Source organism: Rhinolophus sinicus, chromosome 16 (assembly GCF_057876585.1).
Source record: "Rhinolophus sinicus isolate RSI-liver-muscle chromosome 16, RSI-T2T, whole genome shotgun sequence".
NCBI classification, from domain to species: Eukaryota; Metazoa; Chordata; class Mammalia; order Chiroptera; family Rhinolophidae; genus Rhinolophus; species Rhinolophus sinicus.
In genome coordinates this window covers 59,603,857-59,624,701 of record NC_142516.1, presented here as the reverse complement: position 1 = coordinate 59,624,701, position 20,845 = coordinate 59,603,857, and the positions used below count along the sequence as shown (strand labels likewise).

Sequence of the window (20,845 nt, the reverse complement as noted above, 5' to 3'; positions counted from 1 at the left end):
GATCCCTGTCTTGGCTTAGTGCAAAAGCTAGCTTTCAGGGAAGAGACTTGTCTGTGCCCCACCGGTCAAATTTGTTGAAATTCACTATCAAGTTCAGAATTGCTTTTTCTAAGCAAGCAAAGAAGACTGCTGAATCTGAGCTGTCCATTTCTCTGGCGTTTACTGAAAGCCCAGCGCATTCACAGCCATGAACGAAACCCTGAGGAAGATACAAAAGAAGGAGACAGAATCTCTGCCTCTGTTTCGCGTGCTATTCAGTTGGGGAGACAAAACTTAAACACTAGAACAAATCAAAGCAGATTACAAAGCAACCTGCAAGTAACTGTATAATAATATGGGTCAAATGACACAGATACATGCAGAGGGGACATAGAGGAAAGAAGAGTGAACAAAACACAATTGTCGGGTTAGTTAGGAAAGACATGTTGTCTAACAGTAGTGTAGCCTTCGTGTTCCTTTCTGGAGCATCGATGGGGAGTAACATGGGGTAGGAAATTCAGACACGCGGCATTGATCTCTTCCTCCTTATCTGTAGAGTCTCTCCGTCTATCCCAGATGGAAATTAAATTGATCCAACAATTTGCTTTCCACAAAGCCATGTTGGTTTCTCCCTAGTAATTTATGCTTTTCTCGGTGTTTGCAAATCGATTGCTATTATGGGATGCAGACACATCTGGGCCTGGATCCAGTAGGTTGGGGGATTATTGGAGTGGATATGTGTCTATGCAGATGAAATCCTGGAAAAAAGGACTCTTGTTTCTGTGTATCTTGGTCATTGAATGAAAACATTTTCAGGTTTTTAAAAGTGTGTTTGATTATGCTCCGATTGACTTGTAGGGGCTTTATTGAATTTTATCTGCTTTATTTTGTAGTGCTACTTATAGGCTCAACCTTCAGACCACCTTTGTCACTGGACCTTTTGTCTCATAAAAGCTTTGCTTTACCCCAAGAATGTTATTGATCTATACTGTTTTATTTCCTTTCGACATCAAAATACCTATAGACATTCATCTAGTTTGATAAATAGAATGTTGCTGCTGAAAGGCTTGGGAAAGTATACTTTATTTAAACACTCAACTTCATTGTTCTACCTTAAAAAACATTTTTAAGTCCTTCTGAGGATTGTGAAATTCTTTCAAAACAAATTAAAAAGAAAACATATTCTGTGATTTCTTTACAGATTCTGGACAATCAGGAAGTCCAAGCCACAATGATCCTGCCAAGAATCCTCCAGGTAAATATGTGTTCCAGGACGTTTGCAATCTGACATTGTTGGAGAACAAAGGTACCACTGTATAGATAAACACCCCATAATTGGTCAGCTGCCGATTTTGTTCTGGCAGGCAGGTACGATTGGGACAAGATGTGATTCTGTGTAGGCCCTTCGCAGTGGCAAATATTTCTATATTGGCGTCATCAGTACTTACCTAGTCACCAACGTTTTAATTTTTGTTGGTGTTCCTTTGAAAATGAATATGCATATATTTTCATTGTGTATATTTCAGGTGCTAAAAGTCATTGCTGTTTGAAGAACCAAAAAGAAAAAAAACAAAAAACAACCTTTTACTCTTTCTTTTAAAACACACAAGAAAAAATACACATTTCCATACTATTATTATAGGGGATTGTGGTGAGGGTTGGTTATGTTTTCAGTGAAGGATTGTTGCAAACAAGTTTTTATTCCATAAGGTTTTTATTGGCGTCTCAGAATCAGGAAATAATGAAAGTAGGACTTTTCCTTTAATATAAGGTATGCCAAATATCCTCTTTATTTTCAGAAGTTGTTCCAGATCTGAAAATGGGCTTTTTTAATTTGGCTATCCTCTTGGTTTTGTTGCTCCTAAATCTGAACATACAAAATATTGATATTGATTTAGGAGGACTGTCTTTTCACATGAGGTATGAGATAAAGCTAGTACAGAAAGAATTTCTAGTATTCCATAAATATCATAAAAATTTTATTTATAGCTGTGACTTTGGTAAAAAGAGTGCTCTAAGAATAAACTAACAAAAACAAAACAAAACAAACAAAAAACTCCAGATAAACCACACATGCCTTCTACCTCCCCAAATGATCTCATTTGTATTTTCATTCAAAATAAACCAAAAACTTTATAAAAAGTAATAATAAAAGTTTCCTCAGGTAGACTTGCTTTTTAGTCCTTAATTTTTTGCTCTTCTTTGTCATAATGCTTTGCTAATGTAAGGTTGAAATACCTGAAGAAGTCCAAAACTACAAGAAAATATTTCTGACTAGTCTTGTTTTAAAATATTAGAAAGATCCAGCAAGTAAATACTCGAGTAAAAATGCAACGTCAAAACAGAGTATTTTTTCTTTCTCTTTCTGAGTCCTGACTATACTTTGTTCTTTATTTTTATCTCAGAAAAAATTATTTTTTTCCCACTCCATATTAACTTTTCTGTATTGTACAAAAATAATATTTGACAAAATAATATATGTTGTTTAATTAAAACAATATATACTTCAAAGTTAAAAAGTTCTAATTACATATAGATTTTAAAATATATGCCAAGTTGATTTTTCTTTACTTTTGTCAAAATCGTTTAATATTATTATAAATTGATAAAATGTAAAAAAACTGGACAATTTTAAATGCAAAATCCAATTAATTTATTATTTTGTGTGTGTGTGGCTAAGAAATTAGAATTAAAAAGAAAAACTATTTAAAATATAATAAATTTTGTTAGAAATTTTCTGAAGTTGAGAAAATTTCATTAGCTTGTAATGACTTTAACGTTACTAAAATTTCTTCTTATATAGTTGACTAATATCTTCTCTGTGTAGCATGATAGCCAAAAGTGAATTGTATCTAAACATTTTTTAAAAACTCCCTTATTCATTTTACAAAGAATGGGAGGGGGAAAAAAATCCTATAATAGAAAAAGAGTTGATAAGTATTTTAAGTCAGACTAAATAAAGAATATATTCTTTGTATTTGAGTGACAGCTTGATTTGAAATTAATAAAGCTGTTATTGTTTGAAATGCATTTCTGAACATGTACAGAAAGAATTATGCACATTTAAAGATGTTCTCTACTTGAGCTCAATGAATAATCTTTGAATAGTTATGTAATGTCAGAATTTGATTTTTCAGTAGTTTTCAAGAAGCTTGGTTAATTTTTTCTCTTGGTACAGTCAGTGTTGCATCTCTTAATTTATCTGTTTGCATATAATATGGCAAATAGAAACCATCAAAGTAGAATACCTCTAATTTTTTTTTCCTTTTAAATTTTCCTTGGAAATCAAGCCTTTTTGAGAACCATGTTTTAAAACTGGGATGATATAAATAAATGCATATATGATTAGTTGAATGTTATATATATATATATATCATACATCGATTACCAGTTTTTCAGAATTATAATATGATAAAACATAATACCAAAATTAAATGGAATATAATTAGAATTTTCTTTGATGATTCAGAAGCATCCCATCAATTTAGCATGCTTTCTGTATCATTATATCATGGATTTAACCATAGAGATTATGAAAGAGTTCTGTTTGATGAAATTAAGAATTTGTTCTATAATACCGTGAAATAAATCAGACTCCTGGGAACATAGAACACAGAATAGTTTCTAATTTGAAATGTGAAAAATCAGAACTTACTAAGGTGTTTGTTTTACAGTCAATTGGAATAAATTATACTTATTATTAAAAGCTCCTTTCATAAGTTTAAGTGTATTTGGTATGTTGGAACATAATTTGTCTTTCAGAGACCCTTTTCATTTCCGTATTCTGGCCTTGGCTAAAATGTGAACTCTCCAAAGTTGAGTTTCAGTATCTGGAGAAGGCACAATCTATTTCAATTCAATCTACTACCATGAGCAATGAAACAATCAAATCACTTTGTTGCTTGTCATTGTTATAGCAAAGAGGAGCTAAACTTTTGAAAAACATCACCTTGATTGCCAATACTTGCTTATCCCTGGTAGTTTTCCATTGGGAGATGTGCAACCCATGACAATGGCTACCGTCTATCTACCCCTGTGTCTATTTCCTACCAGCTTGGGAAAAGATGGCAAACATTCAAGTCCTTTTAGAGATAAAGGCTCTTTGAAATCTGTTCTTCTCTGTTGACATGAAGGTGGAATCCCATCCAGTCATCCTATAAGGGCAGATGTGTGTGTTTCCCCATAAGCTGGACATCCACTCTGGCTGGGCTTTTCTCCAGCATCAGCCTTGACTGACGAGGAGACCACTTCCTTGCTGATTCCTCTGAACTCCGGCAGGGGTGATCTTCACGCTCTAAACTGTAGTACGAGCGTCTACAGACAGGCCTTTAGTTTTTAACTTGTCTTTCTTGATTGGGGTTAGTACTTAGAGAGCAAATTAAGCACAGGCAAACAAAAGCAGGACATTTGAGGGAGAAGGGATATTTGATATTTGTTATTTTAAAAAGCACTTAAGTACTTTTAGTTATTTTAAAAGTATTTAGATAGACTTTATGGTATTTCCTTATACTATGTATTGGTGATCTAATATTTTGTTTTTATTCTTTGTTACATGGTGGGAGTGGACACCATACTCTTTTTAGGGCTAAGGTCTAAAAGTTTGATGGCACCCAAGGACATGACCTTGGTATTTTGGTCAAGAAGCACTGGGCCACGTTACTTTTTTTATGATGCACATTTCCCTTGTTTATGATAGACTCAGACATTACAGATATGTTTATGTTCAGTTGCTTTTTCTTGAATATCAAATTAATCCCTTCTAAGCACTAGAGCTATATTCTCTCTCAACTTTAGCAAACAACTGTTGTGGACCAAACGGGGTAAAACCATTAATTTAGGGACTTAGATTCAGATCTAACTTTATTTCTAATAATTAAAAATTCCACTACCACTTTTAGGAAATGTGTGATTGTACTATGATCTTTTAAAATTAGCTTTGACTTGCTCTATTCTTTTGTGTCTCTCTATTCCTTGAGCCATGCTCTTTTAGATTTCCCAATCTCGGTTATTTGTCTAGTGCTGGAATGGTTAATATCCAAGGAAAACAAGGCGTTCGAGATGTCAGATTTTGTGTCTTAAGTCAGTTCAAAGCTGATACCTCGTTTTGGAGTTCAGGAAGGCTGTACTTTTGTGGGGCACTCTCACTTGGCTGATTACATAACAAAGAAGCATTGAATCCTAGGGCAATTTTTGCAAATTCAATCATGTAAACTTACTAAGTCTTCCAAGTATCATTAACCATAGCTTTCTTACTTGGAATAACACGGACTTTTTCTACTTTGCTCTTTTGCAAGTTTTATAGGGTGCGTGTGCTATTTTGTGTGTTGACTTTTGTATGTAGTCTGGCAAAACCTCTGGGAACCATTAGGATAATATTGGGTGTACGTCAAATAAGCAACGTTATATCCTCTCTGGAACAAAGACGGAACCAAATAAATACTTGAATAAATTAAGCAAGGAGTATCTATTAAGTATAGCAATATACTTGTGTTACATTTAAGAAATTCTTTAAATTATAAAAATTTGGGGGTTGATCTTTCCCCAATGCTAGTTTATAGATATGAGATAGAAGCCAACAGAAGGTTGTCATGAAACTAAGGAAAATCAACCACGTAATGATCCAGAAAACAAGTTCAGCATTTTCAGTTTTAGTTGTCAGCTGTTGGGATCTCTAGGGCTCATATTTGCTTAACTTTTCACTTTTTCTTTCCTTCAAAGCTTAGAATTTGGGACAAACTTAATACTACTCTCTACCAGTTACAGAAATATAGAAATTGTTTTTTGTTTTGTTTTGCTATTTGCATACGAAGGCAGACACATTTGCTTAGGCCCTTGAGGGACCTCATAGAGCATGTTTTATCTTAGAACATGGTGTTCAGTCAAAGAAAATTTATTCTAATTTTTAAAACTTCATAGCCCATTTACTCCTCAGTTAATAAGTTCATACCCAACCCGTTGCATAGCCTCATTTATTGTATCTACCAGAATCAAGATGTTTTTCGTGGGGGATAATGTACTATTTCATGATACTTAGAAGTAATTTTAAACTTTGGCACTAAACAATGTGCAACAGACTATAAACAGGCTTTCTATTCATAAAAGTATAAATAGAAAGACACTAAAAGGATTGGTTAACTGTGGTTAAGACTTGACGCTGTAGGTAAAGCTTTTAAGTAATTCAAGAATGAGGTCTGTGAGAATCGGTGCTAAAATCAAAGGATTTTGTTCCGAGCAGATTTTTTTCAAAAACATTATTTTTTCTTTACTCTGTAACTGTTTTGAAGACATCACATTCAGTAAAGTTCTTAAATATTCAAATTTATGATAGATTTCAGAGAAGAGGATGAGGAAAATGTTTTATTCACAAATTACCCTTAAAAAGCCAGAAGGGCACATAGCCCTCAGCTACTTATTGTTACAGGCTACATTATGGGTACTTGTGTACAACCCTCTCCTCAAAGGTTAATCTACATAGCAGTTGGCACCATGCCCAGCCTCTACAATGGTTCCAGCCTAATTACTTATAATATTTAATTTGGGGGAAAAAAGACAATTTAGTAATATCCTGTAAGGTTATGAAAGAAGGAGATTTTTTTCATATCTCCCCAATCACCGCACCCTTATGAGGCAAAAATAATATTAATTGAGTGCCCACTAATTACTGAGTTCAGAATTAAAAATTACATTCCAGGACACACAGTATGGGTCAACTTATGTTAAGTAAGCTCAAAATAAGGAGTAGAGACAGCAATTTGCTCTCGGATAGTTGGGAATATATACCATTCCACACCAAGAACAATAAAGAGTCCAGAAAGAGCTGTCTGTAGATGAACACAAACTTTGGAATTAAACTTCCCTGCCACCCCAATCAAGGCTCCATGTTTTACCGTATTCTGAGGACAGGTCCAAGAGGTGTATGAGCAGAACAGTTGACTTCTTTGGAATTCAGTACAATCAGTTAGTGATATTCATTCTTGTTGAAAGCATCAGATGGGAGAGCATACCTGGCCATTAGCATGTGCTTGGTAAAAGTGGGGGGCTTTTTGTCCTACTTTCTCTTTTAGCTGGGTTGATTAAGACCACTTCCTGCAGGAAGTATCATTTGATGTGGAACCAGATAGAAATGTGTTGAATTTTTGCCCTGCACTCCTCTTAAAAGTTTATGATGGCATAGACAAAGTTACAAATCAAGATCAAATGCCTACGAGTAGAATGTCATATAAAAGAGGCAGAAGAAACAAATGTTTTCAAGTCTCATGAAGCCCTTTTGACATTGTAAGGAAATGTAGAATGAAATTTTGTTACATAGTTTTTACTAGTGATGTGAGAAATAGTACAAATGTATCATTAGAGATTGCTTCCCCAGGCAAGTGTTTATCTCTTAGTCCCTTTATTAACATTGTATAACTTTTTTCCCACTTCCCTTTCCATAGTACTTTCTGAAGCCACCAACTTTACTGTCTCCATTGAAAATTTTCTGTCCCTTACACTTCCTGGCCCTCTCCATATATCTCCCTTATTTAATTGCTTCATCCTAACAACTTATTTCTTACTTTAAAAAATGCATCTTTGCTTCTCATTCAGACAACCCCCTTTAACCAAGTGTCCTATCTTTCTCCTTTTTCATGACATGACATAAAAGACTCCAAAATTCCTCCTTGACTTCTCCTGCAACTGGGCTTGTGTCCTCACTGAAATGACTCTCATTAAATTTGTTACTTTTTATCATCGGAATCCAGTGGATCCTTTCCATTCTGTTCTTCCCTATGCGTGAGCATTAATTTGATTCAATTGACCACGTTTTACTTACAAATTTTCTCTTTCTTAAATTTTTTGTTTGTTTGTTTTATCATGGTAAGAACACTTAACATGAGATCTCTCCTCTTAAAAAAATTTAAAGTGGGTAACACATTGTTGACTACAGTTACAATGTTGTACAGCAGATCTCTAGAGTTTATTCATCTTGCTTACTGAGACTTAATGCCTGTTGATTAGTAACTTCCCATTTCCTCCTTGCCCCCCACCCCCCGGCAACCACCATTCCACTCTTTAATTCTATGATAGTGACTATTTTGAGATACCTCATATAAGTGGAATCATGCAGCATTTGCCTTTCTATGATTGGTTAATTTCACTTCGCATAATGTCCTCAAGGTTCATCCATGTTGTTGCATATTACAAGATTTCCTTTTTTTTCGTAAAGGCTAAATAGTGTTTCACCATATGTGTACACCTTTTCTTCATCAAGCATCTGTCAATGGACATTTAGGTTGTTTCCACATCGTGGCTATAGTGCACAGCACTGAAGTGAACATGAGAGTGCAGATAACTTCTTTGAGACCCTGATTTCAATTATTTTGGATAAATACCTAGGTGTGAGATTGCTAGATCACATGGTAGTTCTATTTTCACAGTTTTGAGGAACCTCTATACTGTTTTCACAGTGGCTGTACCATTTTTCATTCCCAACAGTGTGTAAAGATTCCAATTTCTCCACGTTTTCCACACTTGTTGTCTATTATTATTATTATTATTATTATTATTATTATTATTACCATCCTGACAGGTGTGAGATGATCTCTCATTGTGATTTTGATTTGCACTTTCTGCTGATTAGTGGCACTGAGCCTTTTAAAATACACCTATTGGCCATTTGCATATCTTCTTTAGAGCAAAGTCTATTCAAGCACTTAGCCCATTTTTAAATCAGGTTATGAGTTTACTGTTATTATTACTATTTGCTATTAAGTTATAGGAATTTGTTGTTTGTTTCGGAGGTTAATCCCTTATTATATACAGTTTGCAACCATTTTTCTCCCATTGGCTGTCTGTTGATTGTTTCATTTGCTGTTCAGAAGCTTTTTAATTCGCTATGGTGAGACTTGTTTATTTTTACTTTTTGTTGCCTGTGCTTTTGAAAACAGCGCCCTTTTCTGGTAATCCAAGAACCTTTGTGTTTTCTTTCAGTTGCTTATGGTGACTTATTCCCTATTCTTAACCAGATTTTTGTTCTTAGTTCTCTGTGTTTTCCATCATCTTCCCCACATCCCTCACCTCTCGTGACTTTTAGGGACAATCACTTTTTGTATTCCTAGATGTGTACCTTTGGAACAGATCTCTCTCTCCTAGTGTTCCAGATCCATGTGCTCAACAACTGTTGGAACATGTTTCCCTATGTGTCCCATGGGTAACTCATTAACATTTCAAAAAATTCAATTCATTTTCTTTTCTATCAGATTTGAGTTTTTCTCTGTGTAAGGTACCTGGGGGCTACCAGAATCTACCCAGACACCCCTAGTTAGAGTGGCTCATGAGTTCCTTCTGAAGAACCCTCTTTCTCATCCTCCACATATTCGTTTATCTTCTCCTTTTAAAGATGTCTTGAATCCACTCCCATCTCTCAGTTCCCACTACCCTTATTTGGGCTTTAGACATTATTTCTTGCCTGAAATTGTGCAAAAACCTTAAGATTTCCTCAGTTCTTTCCTTACTCTATCTTTCTCTGCTATAGATGAATGCATGTCATAAAACACAAATCCGGCTTTCTTAAAAGCTTTTGATGTCTCACTCCTTATGTACCCATATTCTGTGTTATGGCTTGAAATGCTGTTCAGATACCAAGTATACCAAGTTCCCTTACTTTTCCTTTCTTCCAAGTGGTATGCTTTTTCCTTTGCCAGGACTGCCAGATTCACCCTGCAAACTTTGTCCATCCTTTATGGTCGAACTATTCCATACATCTTATCAGATTCTCCCAGGCAGGGTTGGACATCTCTGTCTCTATTATGATTGGCATTTTGTATCATAAACCTTTGTTTACACATTTCTTCCCCACCCCAAGGAGAAAGTTAAACTATTTTAAATGAGTAATTTACTATTGTAATCCAATCTTTTTTTTTTTCTTTTTGCTTGACACACGCTCAGAAACATTACTCAAGAAAACAGGATGTTAGTACTTAATACATTGCTAGTCCAACTTTTCCACTTTACTTATGAAAACAGGGCAAAGAGGTTAAGTGATTTGCCCAAGGTCCTAATTAGTTATTGGCAAATGTAGGTTAAAACTCATTTTTTTTTTTCATGGGTCAAAACCTTAAGTCGGTAGTAACCCCATTGGATTATTATTACTTTCCTCCTTGCTCCATCTCCGCTCTCCCTGATACATAATACAGTTTACTGTGGTTCATTGCCTTGTGATGAAATGAGAAAAGTTGGGCCTTGTCTTTGCTCACCTTGGGTGTTTATGAGTATGCACTGCTGTGAAAGAGAAAGAAATGAGAATTCTTTCTGTGTAGGTGTTTTCACATTAGTTTCCTGGCACTCCCAGTGGGGTCCGCACTTGAGGGGAACAGTGTGACAGCTGTAACTCGGGGACAAGGGGCAGCGGGGGAGAGGCTGAAGAGATGATGGAGGTAAATCTGGAGTGACCCTTGCCTCCATGAGAATGAACTTGCGGGGAGATGTTCGCTGAGAGATTCTGAGGCTGGGGGAGCAGGGCACTGATGAAGGAGGGGGCTTTTTCTACACCACGTTACTGTAGTTGCTCGAGCTCAGTAGCCCCTATTTTGTACTCTAGTCCAGCTTTCCTCCAGATTCATGTGCTCTTGGTACACAGTCACAAGTGTCTTTAAACACCACAAACAGTCTCCTTTCTCAAAGCTGTGAGAGAAAGAACTAGTTCTTGGGCTATAGTTAGTTATTCAAGCTTTTGTTTTTCCTAATGTTGTAACTGTGTTGCGGGATCTTATGGAATCTGAAATTATGTCATAAGGTAACATAGAGTCCAAGTGAAATTTTAATACATTTAATACATTGATGTGGGTACTTAATTTATACTGTACGTAGTTCCAGGAAACTGTCAAGAGGCCTTGGACTTAAATAGGTTGCAATTTGTTACATTTTAAAAGATGCTGCTCTAACGTATTTTTCTTTCTTTGTTGAATGTCCAGATTCCTCACAGGGAAGGTTAGAGACTCCATGGGAAAGGATGTCTCAGCCATAACTACCCCTAGGTTACATGATTGTATCCACTGCTCTGCACAGTTTTTGTCACTGCTCTGTCACTCAAATATCTCAGGTTCTTTTTACAGTCACCGCCTGCATCTGAAGTTTCCTCTCACTTTAAATTCTTTTCCCTCTCCATATTTACAAGGTCTGCTTTTATAGCATATGGCTACAATTTAATAATGCAAAGCATTTTCCTCCTCACAGCTGGAAAGCTGGGATTGTTCTGTATCACAGATAAGAGTGGACTTGCTCCAGGCTAGTTAAAATCACTGAACTCTGCAGAAGCTAAGCTTACTGGACGTTTTGTTCTGTACAAAGGCACCCAGGGGACCCCAACTTGCATATTAGTGCATCATAGTTGGAAAGAGGGGTCAATTCTATAGTAATATTTTGCAAGTGGAATAAAATACTTAAGAAAAAAACCTACCTACCTACCTACCTTTCTTTCTTTTTATCTGTCTGTCTGTCTGTCTGTCTTCTAGATACCTAGCTGCCTGAATTTTAATCTATTTCTAGCTGATAGGATTATATGTGATTTAAAATTATTGGCAAATCTCGTACTAAAATCTTATTTTGTCTTTCTTTTTCTGTAATTATAAAAGAGTATCAAGATATCAAGTAATTTAAAGCAAGGACCTTTGTGTAGTAATTTGACTCTGATTGGCTTTTGTATAATAATGTCATTGATAGAAAAAGAATTTAAGAAAAAAAGTGAGGTTTTGGTTTTCAAAGTTGTTGCAAATTCTTTTGGGTCTTCTGACTCGTATGCTGCTCTTCAGGCACCTTGCACTCTTCATTTCATTTTATATAATAAAACTAGGGGCGGACTCCTGTTTTTGCTGAAATAGTTGTAATTCTTAACGCCAATAGAGCCATTCCTGCATCACTCCTTACCTTGAGCATATCCGTATGTCCATGGCATTCAGGAGGGAGAAGACAAGACAACCACTTGACCTTCAGATTTGAGTTTATCGTCATTAGAATCATCACATGCACTTGTTAATGATATGAAACAAACTGTGACATGATGTATTTTTTTCATATATTATTTGGTTCCATTTATATGAAATGTCTGGAACAGACAAAACTATAAACATAGACGTAGATTAGTGGTTGCTAGGGGCTGGGCAGTGGGGGAAATGGGTACGGGGTATCTTTTTAAGGTGATAAAACTGTTCTGGAGTTACATATTGGTGATGGTTATACAACTTTCTGAATAGGCTACTAAAAACTTCTGAATTGTACACTTTAAAGTGTATTTAAATTCTATCCCATAAAGCTAGGCTTGTTTTTCCTCTCTCTCTGTTTTCAGTGCCTGTGAGCCATCTGGAGAGAAGGATCTGGAACTCCAGGCTAGGATAGAGATTTGGGGGGGTTCTTAACCTGGGGGTCAGAGACCACTGGGGATACAGGAAGAGGCTTCAGGTAGCCCCTGGCCCAAGGGAGTCACATGGGAAGTGCTATGAGTGTCCATGCTCATTTCTCTGGGCTGCCATGTGTCTTAGGGGGTGGTGTCCTTTACTCTGGTGAGGTACGTAGGCCACTGGCAGGGATGGATGATGAGCGACACAGTGTTTTATTGTAAGATGACGTCTCCATTGTTGATCTGGTGGCACTTTTTTTTAATGCAGTGACATTTTACTTTCAAACTTGGATATTTTGGATTGCAGTCATTTTCTGAGTTGAGCTACTGTCTAGGCAGAATAATATTTTCTAAGTGAGTAGGTAAGGATTATTACATGGTCATCTTCATCAGGACATAATAAAGCATTCTGCAATTATATACTTGATATGTTCTAGTTGATATCCAAAAATAAAGCTCAGGAGTTCCATTGCCTTCCTCACTGTGGACAGGGGAAGAAGGGAGTCTCTACGAGTCTCTGAGAGAACACGTAGAACAAGCAGCAGAGGGATGAGAAAAGGCCCCTGCTGGGGTTTCTCTTAGATGAGGAAGGCAAAATATTTTAAAAAGAAGATACTTGGTGCTGGATCTTAATGCATTATTATTATTATTATTTTAAATATTTATACTGTCTGTTTCAGTAGAGCACCTAGATTTTAAAATAATTGTCCTGATCTCTGTAGCTGGTATTTTTGCCTCAGGTCGTAATCCCTGTGACATATTCATGATAGGTCCGTGGTGATCTCTATAACGTGCAAAGCTGATCATTTTACTCCCTTCCTTATAGGTTTCAAAGGTTCCCACGCTAGGCTGAGTCTAACCCTTCACATGGCATCTAATACGCTTCAGGATGAGGTCCCTGCCTTCTCTTCTACTGCTCACCTTGACCTTGCGTTTAGCCTTAGGCTTAGCCCTGTGCCTCTCCTTTATGTCTTCGTCTGGGTTGTTTCTGTGTCTAGAGTGCATGTACTCCCTTGACCTCTCCTCAGTGAGCCTTCTCCAGACCCTCTCTGCATCGTAGTTTTACAATAATAGCACTTAATGCCTTTTTATCATGATTTACTTGTCTGTTTCTCTTAGTGGATTCTGAACTCCTTCCGGTGAGGACTGTGTTCTCCCATTTGTAAGCCTAACATCCAAGGCCATGCCTGCTCAGAGACCGTCGTCAAGATTTTATGAAATGGAGGCTGAGACCAGTAACAGGCTAAACAAAGGTTAACCTGTACTATAGTAGTGAGACCACCCCATGCGTAGAATCTGACCTAAGCCAGGTTTGGATGTCTTTGGTTAAATACCGAGGAATTGCTGGGTCATAAGGTAGCTCTATTTTTATTTTTATTTTTTTGAGGAATCTCCATACTGTTTTCCATAGTGGCTGCACCAATCTGCAATCCCACCAACAGTGCACAAGGGTTCCCTTTTCTCCACATCCTCGCCAACACTTGTTGTTTGTTGATTTATTGATGAAGGTCATTCTGACAGGTGCGAGGTGATACCTAATATTCAGAAATTGGTTGCATTTTTATACACTAAAAACTATCAGAAAGGGAATTAAGAGAACAATCCCATTTATAATTGTATCAAAAAATAAAATAAAATACCTCGGAATAAATTTAACCAAGGAAGTAAAAGACCTGTATTCGGAAAATTATAAGACATTGAAGAGAGGAATTAAAGAAGATACAAATAAATGGAATCATATACCATGGTCATGGATAGGAAGAGTTAATATAGTTAAAATGTCCATAATACCCAAAGCAATACATAGATTCAACACAATCCCTATCAAAATACCAATGGCATTTTTCACAGAACTAGAACAAATAATTCTAAAATTTATATGGTACCATATTCCCAAATAGCCATGGCAATCCTGAGAAAGAAGAACAAAGCTGCAGGTATCATGATACCTGATATCAAACTATACTACAAGACTATAGTAATAAAAAAGCATGGTATTGGCATAAAAACAGACACATACCTAGATCAATGGAACAGAATAGAGAGCCCAGAAATACACCCACAACTATATGGTCATTTAATCTATGACAAAGGAAACAAGAATTTACATTGGGGTAAAGACATGCAAAAAATAATTAAAACTGTACCACCTTCTTATGCCATGTACAAGAATAAACTCAAAATGGATTAAAGACTGAAATGTAAGACCCAAAACCATAAAACTCCTAGAAGAAAATATAGGAAGTAAAGTCTCAGAGAGTATCCTTAGTAATATTTTCACTGGTATATCACCTTGGACAAGGGAAACAAAAGAAAAAAATAAACAAATGGAACTATATCAAACTAAAAAGTTTTTTTCACAACAAAGGAAACAGTCAACAAAACAAAAAGATATCCTACTGAATGGGAGAAGATATTTGCCAATGAAACATCTGACAAGGGGTTAATATCCAAAATTTATAAAAAACTCATACAACTCAACACCAAACAACAAACAATCCAATTAAAAAATGGGCAGAGAACCTGAATAGACATTTCTCCAAAGAGGACATACTGATAGCCAATAGACATATGAAAAGACTCTCCACTAATCACTAATCATCAGAGAAATGTAAATAAAAACCACAATGACATATCATCTCACACCTGTCAGATTACATTTTTAAGGACTGAAAAGCAGAGGAGGCTGGAGAAGTTTGGGTAATTAGGATGGCAGACTTATTTTCTCCTTTTAGGAAAATTTGTTGTTGGGTTTTGCTAAAGTCTTTATTGCTTGCTTTTATCTCTATTTTTGCTTAGATTTGTTATTAGGGAGCCCTGCTTCTTGACGTCAAGTACATTTTCAGCATCAATTAATGGTGTGTGTATGTGTGTGTGAGTGTGTATGTGTGTATGTTTATCACATTGATAAATTTTCTGATAATGAACTGTATTCATTCATAGAATAAACCCTAATGATAATAGTATATTGTTCTTTTGATCTCATTGCTATGTTCAATTTAAATATATGAATTGGATATATTCAGTTTTATTTAGGAGTCTTGAAATTTCATTTGCATGTGTGCCTGGTCTTTGGTTGTTTGTTTGCTTGCTTTGTTTTGATAAGGGAGGTTGCAAGTTTAGTTATTTAAGTATTTGCTGGCCTAATAACGGCTCATGAGAGAGCCTTCTTCGTAAGGAAACTTGTCATCATTTTCTAGGACCTGGCAGAGTGTAAATAGCATTGGAATTTAAAGGATGGATATTAAAGCAAAGAATTTAAAGCAAAGGATAGATAAAATCCAGCTGTGGAGCTATCTGTATGTGGTGCCGTATTAAAAGGTGGTTTTTTAAATCACTTTTTAAATTCTCTTTTAGGGTTTTCAAGTTTTGAAGTGCATATGAATCACCTGTGGATCTCTTAAACCACAGATTCTGATTCCCTGGATCTGGGGTGGAGTCTGAGTTTCTACATGTCTAGCAACCTTCTAGGTTATGCCAATGCTGTTGGTTCTGGGACCACATTTGAATAGGAAGATGCTGCTAGCACAGTGGTTCCCAAACTTTGCTGCACATTTCAATCACCTAGGGAACTTTTATTAGAACATCCTCATGTTTAGGTCACATCCATACTAATAAAGTCAGAATAACTGAGAGTGGAAGCCAAGCATAAGTTGTTTTTCAAGAACCCCAGATGGTTCTCATGATCAACAAATTTTAGGACTTATTGCACGAGGGTAATTGGTCTATTCAGGTTTCCCTTTGCTCAGTTTTGATTACTTCTACTTTAGTGATTGCCCATTTAAGTTTTTAAAGTTGTGGTCAATAAGTTGCATGTGTTATTCTCTTACAATTCTCTTAATGCATTTGATTTATGATTTTTCTGTTTTGGTGGTCTTTTCAGAAAACAATCTTTCCTTTTATTTATTGTTTTAAATACCCTCTTTTTTCTACTTTACTAATTTTACCTTTTTTTCTTTAATTCTCTTTTTAACTTTTCTCGGGTTGTTTTGCTCTTTTCTTTTACCTTATAAATATTTTTTCTTTATAGTCTTTTTCTTTTCATTGCTTTCTAGATAATTTATAATTTTTCTTTTGATTTTCTTTTTTATTCATGGCTTATTTTCTAAATTTTCAGGTAGTTATGAAAATTCAGACACTTTTTATTTTTCACTTTTAGTTTCATTTTCCAAAGATGAGACAGTGTGACCTGAAAATAGTTTCTACTTTGAAGACTTTATTCACGTTTACTCTTTGGTCAAGGACATGATCGATTTTTATAAAATTTTCATGGACATAACAAACTATAATTTATATTTGAATGATATAAAGTTTATTTAAAAGTCATGTTTGGTTCTAAAAGAGATGTATTCAAAATTCTTACTATGTCTACTTGTATTTTTTCAATTTCTTGTATTTCAATGGTTTTTGTTTTATGCATAGCTCCACAATATTGTCTGGGGCATGTGGGGTTGATGATTTCTTTTCTTTATTAATTGTGCCTTTTATCTATTCATAATATTTTTTATTCTGTTTATTGTAATTCATCTTAAATTCCATCTTAACCTTTACAATGAACATTGTTTTCTTTTTGTTTGAATTTGCCTGATTTCTCTTTCAACTTTTTGTTCGTTATCTTTTTTGTCTTGTGTTTCTTGAAAATAGCTGGATTTTATTTGCTTGAGTTGATTGCATACTCTCTTTATGGGATAATTCAGTTCATTTACATTTATTGTAATGATGATATACTTGATTTTATTCCTTCTATTTTAATTTATATTATTTATTTTTACATCTTATGTCCTATTTTTTGCTGTCTTAAGTTCCTATTCTTTGTGTTTTGGTTTCTCTTTGTTAATTTGGAAGTTCTACCTTCCCTTTCCCACTCTTGAAATGTCTATATTAATATTTGAAAACAACGTACAGTTTTCATATTGACTTATAAGGTACTATGATTATCATTTTTGTTTTAAAGAAGAGAAAGGTGAGGCATAGAAAATTTGCCTAACTTGCATTAAGTTTACAATAGTAAATGGCAGAGCTAATTTTTTTTAGTATATTTTAACATAATTTAATATAACTATAATATATTTAATATGCTATACTACTGTACTATAAAAATAAACATAGCCCACTTAATAAGCCATAAATATGCTAATAATTTAAAAACTTGAAAGAATTGATGACACTCTTGGAAAATATATAATAAAATTATCTCAAGACCAGAAAACAGGAGTAGAATAAATTTCGTGTTAGACTTAAAGTTGTCTAAGAATATTCTCTGAAACAGATTCTGGAAATATGGTTTTTACCATTAAAATTTTCCAAACTTTCAAGAACTTTTCATATTTTTTCATAAAAAATAATGACTGTTATCCAAACCATTTTGTGAAACATGCATATAACCCTGGTATGAAAACTTGACAAATAAAATACAAAAATTCATAAAGATATCCCAACTACATATAGAGAAATTGGAAGAAATCATTAGCAAATCAATTAAACAGTCAAATAAAAGAGTTATATACCATGGACAAGCAAATATAGTATAATCTGAGAATTCAGTAATATATAACAGTAATGAATGCTGTAAGAAAAAAAAAGTAATCTCTACTAGTGGCAAGAACCATTTAGTAATAGTCAATAATCATTCTGACGAGAAAACATTTTTTAAAACTCTGAGAAGAGTAGGAATAAGTGAATATATCAAATGATGAAAAAAATCATCAATTCATAGTGAACATTATTACTAACTGTGAAACTGTAGAAATCATCTCATCAACATTTGGGATAAAATATCCTGCTAGCACAATTCCTGTTTTCCACATTTTTGATTGTTATGTTCAAAGAAATAATGCATATGTATCTGAAAAAAACATCCAACTTTATTATAATTAAGTAAATGAAAATTATAATTAAGCAAATGAAAATTAATGATATCTTTTTTCTGTCAACTTACCACAATTAAAAATCCTTACTGATATGATTAATGTGTAATTCTGGCAGCATGGTGGTGACATGGACACACTCATGATCTGCCAGAAGGAGTAGACATTGGCAAAAACCTGTATGGAAAGTAGCTTGGCAGATTTTTACCAAGAACTTCAAAAGAGTGTATGTCCTTTGACCCAGTAATTCCACTTCTGGGAAGTCAAGCCCACGGAAATCATGAGAATTGCTGAGAAAGATTTGTGTATGAAGATGTTAATGGCAGTGCTGTTTACAATATTTTTTAAAATGGGAAATAACCGAAAATGCCAACAATAGGAGATTGGTCAAATAGAGAACGATGAATCCATGCAATGTAATACTTTACAGGCATTAAAATCATGCTTTTGATAAACTAATTTAAAGGGAAAGAGTTGATGTTAATTAGAAAAAAGCAGGATATCAATATATTTAAATTTGATTTCAATTTTATAAAAATAGTTTTGTATATTATATAAACATATGCAGAAATAAATTTGATGGGTTGGGAGAAAATACTAAAAAACACAAATAACATATTAATATAGTACTATCAGAGTGTGTTAAAGTCAGAAAATTTCTGACTCTCTACCAGATCACTTAAATCACCATCAGGGATTTGCATTTCAGACTGAAAGGTAAATCTAATTCTAAATACTAAATACTAGATTGTTAACCTTGGCCATAGGGAGAGGTTCAGTGTCTGTGTAGTGAATCCTTATCTTTGCAATGATTAGTATGTGTGTTTCACAAACACAATTTCATCCTTCATCATGGACAGTTCAGATCAGTTGAGAAACTGAATATAGAGCCATGTTTTATAACCCCCCTACCAGACAATCACCAAGGGTTAGTTGTGGTGGCTGAAGTTGGCAAAGAGCTAGTGTGAAATAATTTTATCTTCTCCCCCTTTGCACCCATAAACCAAAGGATCTGGGCATCTTTTACACTCCATTGAAGGAAACGAATAATTGGAATCACAGGGCAGGAAAATACCTGTGAGATACCTAGTGTCCTGTTCTTCCTCCAAAAAGACCAATGCGAAAATTAACAGCAAACAGCCATGTAAAAAAGTGGAATATGAGGGTTGCAGTGGGCTTCAGAGGTGTCTGTATCCAATTTCCCACCCAAAGTGAGAATTCTCAAATCTAATGGGGGTCTTCACAGCCACTGGGAAACCCCTACCTCTGTAGACACAAGATTTGTCATCTGCAAAATGGTAACAGTAACATGACAACTTGTTGGACAATTGTGAGCATTGTGTGAATTAAAGTTTTTGAAAACCTTAGCGCTGCAGCTTAGCATGTGTTGGTTATTATTACCTTTGCAAGGCTTCGCATTCCTGTCTGGGACTTTTCTTACTGGATGACAAGTCTGCTTATTGGGCCAAAAAACAGTTCCTAGAACTATGTAGAATAAGTCCAATCCACCATTTACATTACCAGTCCTTCAAATACTTGAAGACAGCTTTCATGAATTTAATAACTGCTTTCTGTGGCTTGTTTATTTTTAATTTCAAGACTAGAACACAGTCGACTGTAAAAATGTGTGTTATCAGTCTTCCTTTGGATTTTCTTATGTAAATGTTGTTTAACATTGAAATGGTGCTGATTATAATTTGAGATATTAACAGTTAGATATGCCATTGTGTTCCTCTGTTATTGTTTGTAAAGGAGGTTAAACACTATATTAACTTTGAGTAGTGATTTATTGTTGCTTTTGTTAGAGAAAAATTAAAAAAAAAGAAGTAAAATAATATAATTTGATATTGCCTTTGAGAGTTTTCAGTTTGCAGAGGTCTTTATTTCCTACTCAATTTTATGTTTTAAAAGCATACATGCAGTGTAAATACAGCATCACATAAATGCCGAGTTGTTTTTTGCTTCCTGGCTTAAGCTGTTGTGTAATATTGCTCTATAACCATTAAACAGCTGCTCTGCCTCAGAGATACTCATATTTCCTCTGGTAGACGAAGCAAGTTTACTATATGAATGTCTCCAGATTGCTTTAAGATCTTTGGCCTTTGTATCAGCTATTTAGATTCACAGTGGTCTATGTGACACATGAAAACCATGTTTCTGGAAGGGCCCCACAGCCTGGAAGTTACAGCAATAAGCTGTGCTTTGCTGAGTCTCACACTCTATACTGCTGTGGGGCTCCTGACCCCCTGCACAATTTCCTTCACTTATTTTGCCTTAAGTATTGTTTCCTGTGTCTTGTGAGCAAACACTATTAGCTATCCAAGTACTGTGTCGTCCATTATTTCTTTTCTGTACTCGACCTCATCTTGCATAATGCCAGTCCGTTGTAAAGGCTGTGCTGCGTTCACACATACATGAAAGGTAGCAGCCATCTGCTTCAGATGCTTCTCCCAGTTGCCTGACTCCCACCCACCCCCATTCCCATAAGGTCATAGTCAGTAGATGTTACAGCTCACCCTTGGGAGTCTCATTGTGTTCCATGAAGGAGTGGAAGCTATGGTGGTACATTTTGTCTAGTGGATGCCAAAGCAGTTCTGACATATTTCCAATGCCTTCCATAGTTTTAGTA

General features: G+C 35.1%; 1 protein-coding gene across 12 annotated transcripts in view; it reads left to right on the top strand.

Annotated features, from left to right (window-relative positions):
- NFIB (nuclear factor I B) overlaps nucleotides 1–20,845 on the top strand; it is a 422,874-nt gene that overhangs the window by 330,512 nt on the left and 71,517 nt on the right. For all 12 annotated transcript variants that reach the window (XM_074330381.2, XM_074330380.2, XM_074330385.2 and 9 more), the window contains exon 3: nucleotides 1,181–1,234. In XM_074330381.2, the coding sequence (XP_074186482.1) occupies nucleotides 1,181–1,234 (54 nt within the window). The remainder of the gene's footprint in view (nucleotides 1–1,180; nucleotides 1,235–20,845) is intronic.